General features: G+C 34.4%; 1 protein-coding gene across 1 annotated transcript; it reads right to left on the bottom strand.

Annotated features, from left to right (window-relative positions):
- Nucleotides 1-169: 169 nt before the first annotated feature.
- LOTGIDRAFT_190120 (hypothetical protein) lies at nucleotides 170-8849 on the bottom strand. Its single transcript, XM_009058015.1, has 9 exons — nucleotides 8769-8849; nucleotides 6429-6621; nucleotides 5774-5906; nucleotides 5258-5365; nucleotides 4251-4427; nucleotides 3490-3653; nucleotides 1771-2014; nucleotides 1363-1459; nucleotides 170-920 (listed from the first exon to the last, which is right to left on the bottom strand). Exons 1-9 carry the CDS (start codon nucleotides 8792-8794, stop codon nucleotides 353-355), a joined length of 1710 nt encoding a protein of 569 aa, XP_009056263.1. The 5' UTR covers nucleotides 8795-8849; the 3' UTR covers nucleotides 170-352.
- Nucleotides 8850-12366: the final 3517 nt, after the last annotated feature.

Here is a 12366-nt window from a genome sequence, read left to right as displayed (position 1 = left end):
TTACAATCCCCCCCCCCCCCCCAGCACCCCCCGCCCCATCCCCTCCATTTTTCCCTATTTTTTTTTATCAAAATTACCCCCAGATTGAAAACCCCTGCTCTATGGTACCCAAATAAAGATGGAATGGAACACCAAAATGTTACAAAAACGTCGCATGTAGATTTGCTAATCTGTGTTCTCTAACTGTTGGGAAAACAAAAAAACCTTTTAAAAGAACTATACTCTACTATGAGTTAAGTACACTTCAGGTAATATTATCAGGAACATTCGAAATGTTGTTATAGTTGTAAAGAAAATAGTGTGTTACTTGTTATGTATGTATAATATAAAATGTAGGCCTATAAAGAATTCATTAAAATCGACCACAAAGACTGATCACCATAGTTGTTGTAAGAAGGAGAAACTTATGGACAAACATTGTGGTTGCTTCATTTGCACCTTTCTCGGTAGTGGTAGCTTTTGTCGGTATAGATGCCTGGCAGTTCTCCAACATGATAAAAAAACTTCCTGCTTGTGGGTTATTCCTCAACATCGAAGTTTTCATGAGATCATAGTAATCACCTTTCATACAGGCATGGTTCATCAAGAGTTCTATTTTACTTAAGCATTCTGTGGTACATTCCGTAGAACAGTTCTGCCATATCTCCGTAAACATCTTAATACCTTGCTTCGAACTGAATTCAACAAAATTACAACCCAAATATTCCTCGCCGCTATACACTGCACAATAGGGTAAGCTCTTCCATGATGTACAGGACGACATCTTTATATTTTCTTTGGGATAATAGGTGAAAAATCCAAAACACATTTCATCACTTGTGGCGTCTCCAAAGTAGGTTACTTGATCTCGATTCTGAGAATTAAATACGCATCTTGTTTTGATGGTATCGCCAGGCAGTAATTTTATCGGGGTTTTATAACTGAAAACAAATCAAGACAATAATCTAAGTTTAAACGAAATCGTGTACTAACTACCTGATCGACATGTAGATTATTAGTTTCGCGTCCATTTACGTCAAATTTCAAATGTTTTGAAATGAATGGAGTTTTACGTCCTACTTTTCTGCACCTATGGGCTACGCTATACAGTGTACAATGATGTAATTTGCCAGAACAGCGGCATTAGTCTACTCTTTTTCGATTTCCAATTTCAATTAAACTTCAAATTCAAAAATCTTTTTACTTTGCTGAGACAATAGACGCTTTTTCCATGTCAGGTCCTCTGACCTGCATCACCGACAAGGGGAAACCTATGTCAGGATTGAACCCTGGACCTTTAGTTTAGTGAGCAAGCGTCTCACTGAGTCACTGCGGTTCCCTATCAAATTTTCAAAATACCAAAAATGTCATTTATTTACTTACTGGATTGGACTGGGATCATCATAGTTGTAGTTTTGATCGTTAGTCAAATCTCGTACCTTGGTACCATTTCGAAACTGTTCAATTTGTTGTACTCTACCTGCAAAATATAAGGTAAGTATTCACGTTGCCTGTTAGACAGCACCATATGTAAATGCACTGATGGATATAGGCCTTTTCTTCAATATTCTTTAGTAGGCTTCCCTTGAATCACAAATTATTTTGTGGACAAAATACCAAAATTTCAGGATATGTCAATATGTTTTTACTTTTATATGAACCATTTTTGGTGGTTATCTTTGAATATTTGGTTGGACGTTATAGTTGGATCAGCTTTAATACACTGTAACATATTGTGAAGTCTCAATTTAATGTCGATTTTTAAATGCCAACATCGCGTCTTATACTTACCTAAGTAATGCATATGGTTGGTAGCGCTAACAATATAAGCTTCAGGGGTTATAAACCTGGAAGTGCAGACTCCTGGACATAAAGCAGTCTCTTCCAGAGAAACAGTTCGTCCGGGAATCTCGAGATAACTGGCACCAACTAAGAAAGTACCAGCATCATACATTCTCTTGTTCTTTGTATAATATAACACCATTCCAGATTGATCTTTGTAATTAGTTTCCAGTGTGGGATTATTCCAATGAAACTGAAACGAGTTGTTATATATTACTATCTGATTAAAATGAGTTTAACCTTATATTACTGTCTGATTAAAATGAGTTTAACCTTATATTACTATCTGATTAAAATGGGTTTATATAACTATATCATTAAAATGAGTTTAACCTAATATTACTTTCTGATTAAAATGAGTTTATATAACTATATCATTAAAATGAGTTTAATCTAATATTACTTTCTGATTCAAATGAGTTTATTCTTATATTACTGTCTGATTAAAATGAGTTTAACCTAATATTACTTTCTGATTAAAATGAGTTTATATAACTATATCATTAAAATGAGTTTAACCTAATATTACTATCTGATTAAAATGAGTTTCACCTTATATTACTATCTGATAAATTGAGTTTAACCTTATATGACTATCTGATTCAAATGAGTTTAACTTTTTATTACTATCTGATTCAAATGAGTTTACATTACTATCTGATTCAAATGAGTTTACATTACTATCTGATTCAAATGAGTTTCACCTTATATTACTATCTGATTAAAATGAATTTAACCTTATATGACTATCTGATTCAAATGAGTTTAACTTTTATTACTATCTGATTAAAATGAGTTTACATTACTATCTGATTCAAATGAGTTTCACCTTATATTACTATCTGATTAAAATGAGTTTCGCCTTATATTACTATCTGATTAAAATGAGTTTAACCTTATATTACTATCTGATTAAAATGAGTTTATATAACTATATCATTAAAATGAGTTTAACCTAATATTACTTTCGGATTCAAATGAGTTTAATCTTATATTACTCTCTGATTAAAATGAGTTTAACCTTATATTACTATCTAATTAAAATGAGTTTATATAACTATACCATTAAAATGAGTTTAACCTAATATTACTTTCGGATTCAAATGAGTTTAATCTTACATTACTATCTGATTCAAACGAGTTTCACCTTATATTACTATCTGATTAAAATGAGTTTCGCCTTATATTACTATCTGATTAAAATGAGTTTAACCTTATATTACTATCTGATTAAAATGAGTTTATATAACTATATCATTAAAATGAGTTTAACCTAATATTACTATCTGATTAAAATGAGTTTCGCCTTATATTACTATCTGATTAAAATGAGTTTAACCTTATATTACTATCTGATTAAAATGAGTTTATATAACTATATCATTAAAATGAGTTTAACCTAATATTACTTTCTGGTTCAAATGAGTTTAACCTTATATTACTATCTGATTAAAATGAGTTTAACCTTATATTACTATATGATTAGCATGATTCAGATGAGTTTTAACCTTATAATTACTGATTACCTTTTTGATAAATGAAGATTTTTTTCAAATTGAAATAGCAAAATAAAACAGATTAATTTGAAATAATGTAAAATGAAATTTGAATATGAAATAACTACAATTAAATATTGATCATTCGGATTTAAAATACATTAGATATTACCTGAAGAGCGACTCTCTTAAAACCCTGAGAACCGATTCTGAAGCCAACATTTTCATGGAAACACTGTCCAGACAAGCCTATTGTCCAGATTGCAATTATTTCACCACATTCTCTACTGGCTACCATACCACATTGATGAGGTGTGGATCTTAGCGTGTGATTATCTACAAAACAGATAACAAGTTTTGTGTATCCATCCACATTTCATAATAAGCTGAGCAGGATAACAAGATGAGTCAAGATAAGCGTCCTTGGGAACATTACTATCCATACTCTAGACATACACCAGTCACGGGATTGATCTGATCTAAGTGTCATTGTCAGATATATAGCAATGTAAGCAGTGGTAATATACTCTATCATTACATATTGCTTGGCTACGTTGAAAAAATAATGGTCATGGGTTCTAAACTTAGCTGGATAAGCATGCAAAAAACAGTGACCTATACAGGGTGCCAGTGCCATGAGATTTGACCAAGCTCTTAAACAGATTCCTATTCTTGTTTTAAAAACATGGCTGTTCTTTCTTTAACATTAGGCATGACAAACAAAGTATGTGAACAGATAGGTCGTACTCGCTTACTTCCCCTTGTTATACCTCGACCACATATATTGTAGATGTACACAAACAGTGAGTCGAGTGAAGTTACCTACTAGCGTTACACCTTCACACTGACGAAAAATTCTTCGTTCCTGCATTTTTGTGTCCAAACATATATAGGCAAAACATGGTAAAAATCAAAATCGACCGAAATACTTACCACTTGAACATCCAAAGAGTAAAGCATGATGCATTACGTTTGTGTTATTTACCAACATCTCGGTAGCAATCAAATGAAAGTCATCGCTTGAATCCACTTCGAATTCAGTACACATATATGATGTGTCTTGTATTGGGACATCGGTCAATGGAAATCTTAAAGTCATATTCTTTATATCTGGAACATAGAGAAGATTTTATTTCTAACGATTGACAGTGGCGCAATTTTTTTGGACCAATCATACTTTAGTTTCAGAAACGGGAAGTGTTCAGCTAAGCCAATGAGTAATAGTGTTCACAGCTCACCGTTGAAATTTGAGCCCTCAAATCCATGAGTGTCTAGAACTATCCGCGTTTGAATGTTAAATTGAACATATACTGTGTGAAATTTTGAAAAAACATATATAGAAATAGTGAGTAAAATTCCTTGTTTGAAGTATTTTATAAAGGAATTATGCGATTTCCGTACATTTCTAGTACTTCTGAAGACTATTTACATATATTCAAGACCAAATAAACCCCCCAAAATGCCACAGCTGTCCCTTTAAATCTTTAAAAAAAAATATGGTTCAGCGCTCGGGCTTCTTGGCACAAATTAGATCCTTTTCAATAAAAAAAAAGGCCATTTTAAATGTAAGTGTTGCCGAAATATTTTGGGATCACAAAAGAATTTTCATACGGGATTTAAGCAGGGATTAGAAAAATGACAAGGGCAACATAATGAAGTGCATGAGAAAAAGATGGCAAGGACAGCTGAATAACCTTTTCGATTTCCGTCTATAGGGGAATCATTCGCTGTAGGACATGGTACCTCGATTATTTATATTCAACCAGATCGACTTGACGTCAGGATGACACTGATCTACTTGAGATCACAATTCCAGCATATAACTGTAAGATTTTCCCTATTAGAGTACACACAGATTGTGATGATTCCACTGTCAAATAGTTTGATTATGAAATTGCTTTTAGAATGGACCCAAACAAAATCAATTTAATATTTCTTACCAGGGTCACTCTGAAGAGCCGGGCAATCAAATTTATCAGGCTCACATTCCGATTCTAACCAAGATAGTTGATGTTGACATTTTGGATCTGTCCATGGCTCACAAATGCCTAGAAAATTAATCAACAGAAATAACAGTAAGTAAAAACCTCTATATCCATAAAATCCAATACACACGACAGGAAAATAAGCAGTACGTTAATGGGAACCATTTTTAATCGTATACCATATTGAGTTCTGCTAAGACTTCGGCTTCCTGAACATTTATGTCACTCTGTGATATGATCAGGTTGGATAATCTTTTCCGCAAGTCCTATTGGTATCCTAATTCTACCCGACAAAGGCTATGTTGAAATATAATCATGTTGCAAGCGGAACTGGCCAACGCTCACTTGTACAATGCTCACTTATCACTTGTGATCGAAACCATTCTCTGGAAGTGTGCATAGCTACAATGTGAATCTTTTGTCAGACAGGCGAGCACGATTAAACATAAGTACGCAACGAATGAAGCAAACCTGGGTGAGATATTTTTTCAGCCGTGGGTGGATTATCACCAACGGTCCAGCTACAAGACGGATCTCCTAATTCTTGACCATTAGTCATTCCATCACCATCAGAATCCTTCTGACACAGCTCTTTAGTCCATACCTAGAATATATATAGCAGGGTGTATTAACTGGTTTCATTAGATATGCCCATAGTTTACCAATATTTGCAAGGAAAGTAGCATTAACACGACATGGTAGACTGTACATTCTGATTTTTTTAAACCAGGTTGGAAAGCCTTGGTGATAGGTAAGAATGGTTGACATTGTCAAGGCGTGGAGATGGAGCAATAAATTAAGTTCGTGTGTGCTACAAGCTGTGTAGTTGAAAGATTCCTTTAAAAAAAATATTTAGTATCGCTGTCAAGGCATACCATTTTACTCGGTTCCCCTTTCCATTGAACAAATCCCCTTACTGGGGCTAACAATGGACTCCAAAATGCCAACAAAATTCAGATGGTCTCGAGATGAATTTTGAGTATTTAGAGGCTTAATTTTCCCAGCAAAATAAGTTTTACAGACCTCAGGGGGAGGCCATGGCCAAATATCCAAACCCCTAAATACGCCACTGAACAAATTATAAACAAAAGTAGGCCTAACACTCGCCCATTATATTTCAACTGACCTTTCCAGCGGTTTTAAAATCTTCACCAAAAGGGTTTCTATATCCAGCGCCCTCCTTTTTTCTGTGTCCCACACCCTGCCAAATGTAATTTACTTTACATGGATGAGGCACATTATTTCCATTTGGTATTTTACTTCTGTATGAACCGTAACCATGAACACAGTTACACAATAAACATAATATTAGTGTAAGGCTGAAAATGAAAGAAAATCCATCAAAACTATTGATAACGTAATCTTAAATGTTCTGATATGTTCTGTTATTTAGCTCCTGAAAATGTATTGGATATTGCCTACTTGCAGTTTTTAATGCTGAGCACTATGAGCCCTATAGACAATTCTGTAAACCCGATTCGGACCCTCCACTTAATGCTTCATAGAAACGCCACTGCGGTGCAGAGTAGCTCCTTTTCGATGAAATTTTTCATCAAAACTAATGCGGACATTCCGCTTTTTTGTAGGTCGATTTTTTTGTGCTCAAATATGAAAAGACCAAAATTTAGAGAAATGTACCCTTTAACGTATCTGAAAGTTTTTAATATAAAACCCAGCCGTTTAATATATACCAAATATATTTTAAAACATTACGTAAGGTTTTGACGCTCGTTATGCTTTTTGGAAGTTGATTGAAATCTACTATACGGATTTTAGTAAAATAAACGCCTAATTGTAGAGAAATATGTCTCCTACGTATTCTAAAGGTTTTAACTTAATATCAAGCCATTATAAAGCTAAACACCAAAACTAGGTCAAACTGTTTAATTAACAATTAGTACTCTCAGTTTATAATTAATCCTTTTAAAAGCAAATTCAATTTGATCAAGAAGATACATAGATATAAATAGCATACTTTAGAAATATTTTCAAGTATAATTTATGACGTTTTTAATAATGAAAACTTTTCACAAAAAGTCGAATACCCCGTTAAAACCTAACGTAAGCTCTCAAATACAATGTCATGTGATAGTAAAATTCTCACCTAGTAATTTTCCACTTAATAAAAGATTTAGCCTTGCTGATTGGATGAAAAGGATTTTATTTTGTAAATTCTTTTAAACCTTTCACAATAACAAAGTACGTCGTATAAATTTCGATTACACAACAACATTACCTACAATCCCAAGATCCTCTTCTCGTAAAATTGACCAAAACGTTCATTGCATTTAAAAACCAACTCAAAGAAAGAGTGTCTTTGAAATAAGCATTAAAGTTATACTACCAAAAAATGAAATTTTAAAACTTGGCCAAAATGAGTTTTTGTTCATCAGTGGACTTGCCTGATATCAAAACTATACAACAGAATCCCTCTATAATCCAATAAATCTATGAAACTAAGTAATAATCCATTAAATCAGTAATTTTCAAACAAGCTCGGAAGCGTAATTAGTTAATTACTTAGTTTGATGGATGTATCGTCTTATATAGACAAAGAGATTCTATTCTTTAGTCATGGCACCAGGGTATTATATTATTTAATACCAGTGTATATTTTACACGTGTTGGCCAAATTTGAGACTTTTAATTTTATGTCCATTATAAGAGGTATTTTTATTCTGTAATATCCGGGAAATACCAAACCAAGCCTAATTTTATTCAAATATCCCTGAACTTTTTCTTATTAAATCTTTCGCAATAATAAAATACATGGGATAAATTTTGATTAGGCAACAACTGCCTTCCACCATATGACTAATTAGCTTTTTTTCGTAAATTACTTGACCAAAGTTTACCAAGTACCATGTCCAAACCATTTTAAAACTTATTAAAGCAAATTTGATTTTGTTTCAGAGCTAAACACTACAAACTCCAAAAAAAAAAACCTGTTTCTTTCTTATTGTACAAATTTCTATGTATCCTTTAAACAGATCCGCAATCTTTTATAGCTTCAGATATTTCTTGTTTTGTGTTTTGTAGCCTAAAAAATGACCTTGATCTATGTACTTAGTTCTCTATGTTTTGTACCAAATATCTATTATATCTATATATGATCCATATAAAAATATAGAAATAGTTATATTTCTCTATCGCTCTACAATGTAGACGAAGACTGTCCCCTAATTAATTTGATGTGTATATGAAGAAAAATTGTTCACGACAAAAAAAACCCCAAAAAACAGTTAAAATGTTTTTTTATTGTATATTATATCTATATTCCTTTTATTTTATTTTTTTTATCTTATTGTGCTGTTTTTATATTTGTATGCTGCCAATAAAGGGTGTATAATATGCAATAAATCTTATATCATTAACGCCATTAATCTGGGACATCGTACCAACCATCAACCAACCAAACTTACAGCAGAAAACATGTAGCTAAATAAAATGTAATACCCGTTCTTACCTTATGAAAACCTTGAAAACCTCCATATTTATTCAAACGTTATCAGAGAGCTTAAGTCATCTACTGCTATTTGTGCTGTTTATATTTGTTTTTAAGGTCAATTGATCATAAGTTGTGAAATACCTCAGGTATTTATGTAAGGTATAGGTAATGAAGGGTTTTCAGTTACAATACGGTATAATTGTATGGTGCTCGTTGAAGTCGTTATACATGGGTAGGTATTCAATCCTTCTTTTCTCAGACAGTCCCAGCTTTTGACACACGGTAAATATAATGTGAGAAAAGTAGTCAACCTTGTTATTATAAGTTCATTGGGATCAAAATGCATTGGCTTAAAATCACGTTAATCCTTGATGGGAATTTGAAAAGTACACTATATATTGAATCTGATTTGATAATAATTTAATTAATCTCGTTTAATCCATCCTGTGTCGTTTGCTTTGTTTGTGCAATGTAGGACACATGTCCGTAGACAGATTTGAATGGGGGAGGGGGTGGGGAGGTAATATAATCGGGGGAGGGGGGGGGGGGCATGAAAGTGGTATTATCCAACTTTGTCGTCGTGCAAAGACAGTCCACACGGGACCTTGGTTGTGGTTCAATCAAAAACAATACCAATTTCGTTCAGTCCCTCTGAATTGTATCACTGACATAACACCGGGGAAGGGAAAAAAATGTCTTGACCTATACCATATGAATACATAGTTGATTGATCACCTGCGAACATACGCATTAATATGATAAACACCAGTGTAAGATAATAGTCTATCAATATGACATTGTTTAAACAGTTGGAAGACCATCGTGAGAAGTTATTACGAACTGTGCTTAATACCTTGGCATCATTAGCCACATTTCTTGTACCACGAAAGTTTGTAAATGCAGACATTTGATATTTAACACTCAGTATATATACGTAGAAATTCAAAAGGGAAATGGGAAAGGGACCAAACGGAGAAGGGGATAATTTACTGGCAAACTGGGAAGGGGACACTCCTAAATTCCAATTTCAGTGATGAAGTATTGAGTAACCTCCTTTACTTAAATCAAAGAACGTTATAATGGAGTCGATTGAAATTAAATTCTAAAAGTGGCTATCCATATTCCAGCAAGTCATAAATAGAACATATCTGACCAAATATGTGTGATAAAAAATCATCCATTGTATAGATAGACTGATCACGATAGAACTAATCACAAGAAAACAGGTTTAGATATCCACAAAATACTAGGTCTGTGAAGGTTTAAAAAACAATACGAGGATTGGACATGCCGCACAAGACTAAATTTAGCCGAAAAAATTGATCTGATACAGAGTCGATAGAGTAAATTTAAACTAATAAAGCCTGGTAATAAACATAGGGGAATTCAGGCAAACATGTTTGACTAGTTACGATGTATAAACTGTATACAGTGCGTATATTACATACATATCACCGTTCGATATACAGCAAGAGTGAAATAAAGCCTTTGATAAAACAGCTATTTGACAAACTGTCCAGTTCCTGCGATACTTCCAAGTTGTGGGTTGGATACATGGAGATCGTACAGCTCGCCCGTGATCTGGCTGTTGCTTATTGATTCGGAAATGAAAAGACCATTACATTGTCAATCATAAGGGCACATTCATACAACTGGAGAAAATTCTCGCAAATGCCCCTCCCATTCAAAAATCTTCCCTTGTATAATGTATAATTCCCCCACCTTCCATATATAACTCCTGCTGTTTTTAAATTCATCCCTGGATGAACATGGACCTCGGTTAAGAAGCAGCGAGGAAGAACAATTCAATTGCCTTATTCAAGGGAGCTAATCCATGTTAATATCAGATAAAAAAAACTCACTCTGAAAGAAATGATAATTTCAGACATCAAAATCCAAATGTAACAATTATAGGACTGCAAAATCTAAAAAAAAGAATAGAAAAGAATGAGATGTCTGTTTGTTGTAAGTGTGAAAATAGTCATTTCTAGTGGCAGAGCAGTCATATAATTTCATGGTTTTCGTATATAAATTTTTGATTAGATAGTTAGTATTTGTCAGACTTTTATGTAATATAAAGGAAAATTTCAACAAGATTTGTGGAAACAGTTATATAAGGTGAGGTCTCGGTTTATTGTCCCATCCGACTAAATGTCAAACCCTCCGACCTCCATCACTGGCAAGGGGAAACCGGGTTGAAAAATCCAAAGGTATCATCTCGACCCTTACAGGGAAGCTGACAATTATATGAAAACATTCCCCAACTTTGTAAGTGAGGAAGGTCGGAGAATCTGACATAAAAACTCTTATCAAACCTTGTTGGTGATGAAGGTCGGAAAATCTGACATGAAAACTCTTATCAAACCTTGTTGGTGATAAAAGTCGGAGTAATCTGACATGAAAACTCTTCTCCAGCCTTGTTGGTGATGAAGGTCGGAAAATCTGACATGAAAACTCTTATCAAACCTTGTTGGTGATAAAAGTCGGAGTAATCTGACATGAAAACTCTTCTCCAGCCTTGTTGGTGATGAAGATCGGAAAAGCTGACATGGAAACTCTTTATCAAACCTTGTTGGTGATGAAGGTCGGAGAATCTGACATGAAAACTCTTATCAAACCTTGTTGGTGATGAAGGTCGGAAAATCTGACATGAAAACTCTTCTCCAACCTTGTTGGTGATGAAGATCGGAAAAGCTGACATGAAAACTCTTATCAAACTTTGTTGGTAATGAAGGTCGGAAAATCTGACATGAAAACTCTTATCAAACCTTGTTGGTGATGAAGGTCGGAAAATCTGACATGAAAACTCTTATCAAACCTTGTCATTGATAAAAGTCAGAAAATCTGACCTGAAACCATTTCCCAACCTTGTAAGTGATAAAGGTCCGAAAATCTGATCTGAAACCATTTCTCAACCTTGTAAATGATAAAGGTCCGAAAATCTGACCTGAAACCTTTCTCCAAATTGTTGGTGATGAAAGTCTGCGAAGCTTACATGAAAACCCTTCTCCTACCTTGTTGGTGACGAAGGTCCGGCAAGCTAACATGAAAACCCTTCTCCTACCTTGTTGGTGACGAAGGTCGGAGAAGCTAACATGAAGTCCCTTCTCCTACCTTGTTGGTGACGAAGGTCGGAAAAGCTAACATGAAGACCCTTCTCCTACCTTGTTAATGATGAAAGTCGGGGAAGCTTACATGAAAACCCCTCTCCTACCTTGTTGGTGACGAAGGTCGGAGAAGCTAACATGAAGTCCCTTCTCCTACCTTGTTAATGATGAAAGTCGGGGAAGCTTACATCAAAACCCTTCTTCTACCTTGTTGGTGACGAAGGTCGGAGAAGCTGACATGAAAACCCTTCTCCTATCTTGTTAGTGATGAAATTCGATTAAGCTTACATGAAAACCCTTCTCCTACCTTGTTGTTGATGAAGGTCAGGGAAGCTTATATGAAACCCTTCTCCTACCTTGTTGGTGATGAAGGTGTGAGAAGCTGACACGAAAACCCTTCTCCTATCTTGTTAGTGATGAAGGTGGGAGAAGCTAACATGAAAACCCTTCTCCTACCTTGTTGGTGATGAAGGTGGGAGAAGCTAACATGAAAACCCTTCTCCTACCTT

The sequence above is a fragment of the Lottia gigantea genome (genome assembly GCF_000327385.1).
Source record: "Lottia gigantea unplaced genomic scaffold LOTGIsca_32, whole genome shotgun sequence".
Lineage (NCBI taxonomy): Eukaryota > Metazoa > Mollusca > Gastropoda > Lottiidae > Lottia > Lottia gigantea.
This window is presented reverse-complemented; position numbering and strand designations above follow the sequence as displayed.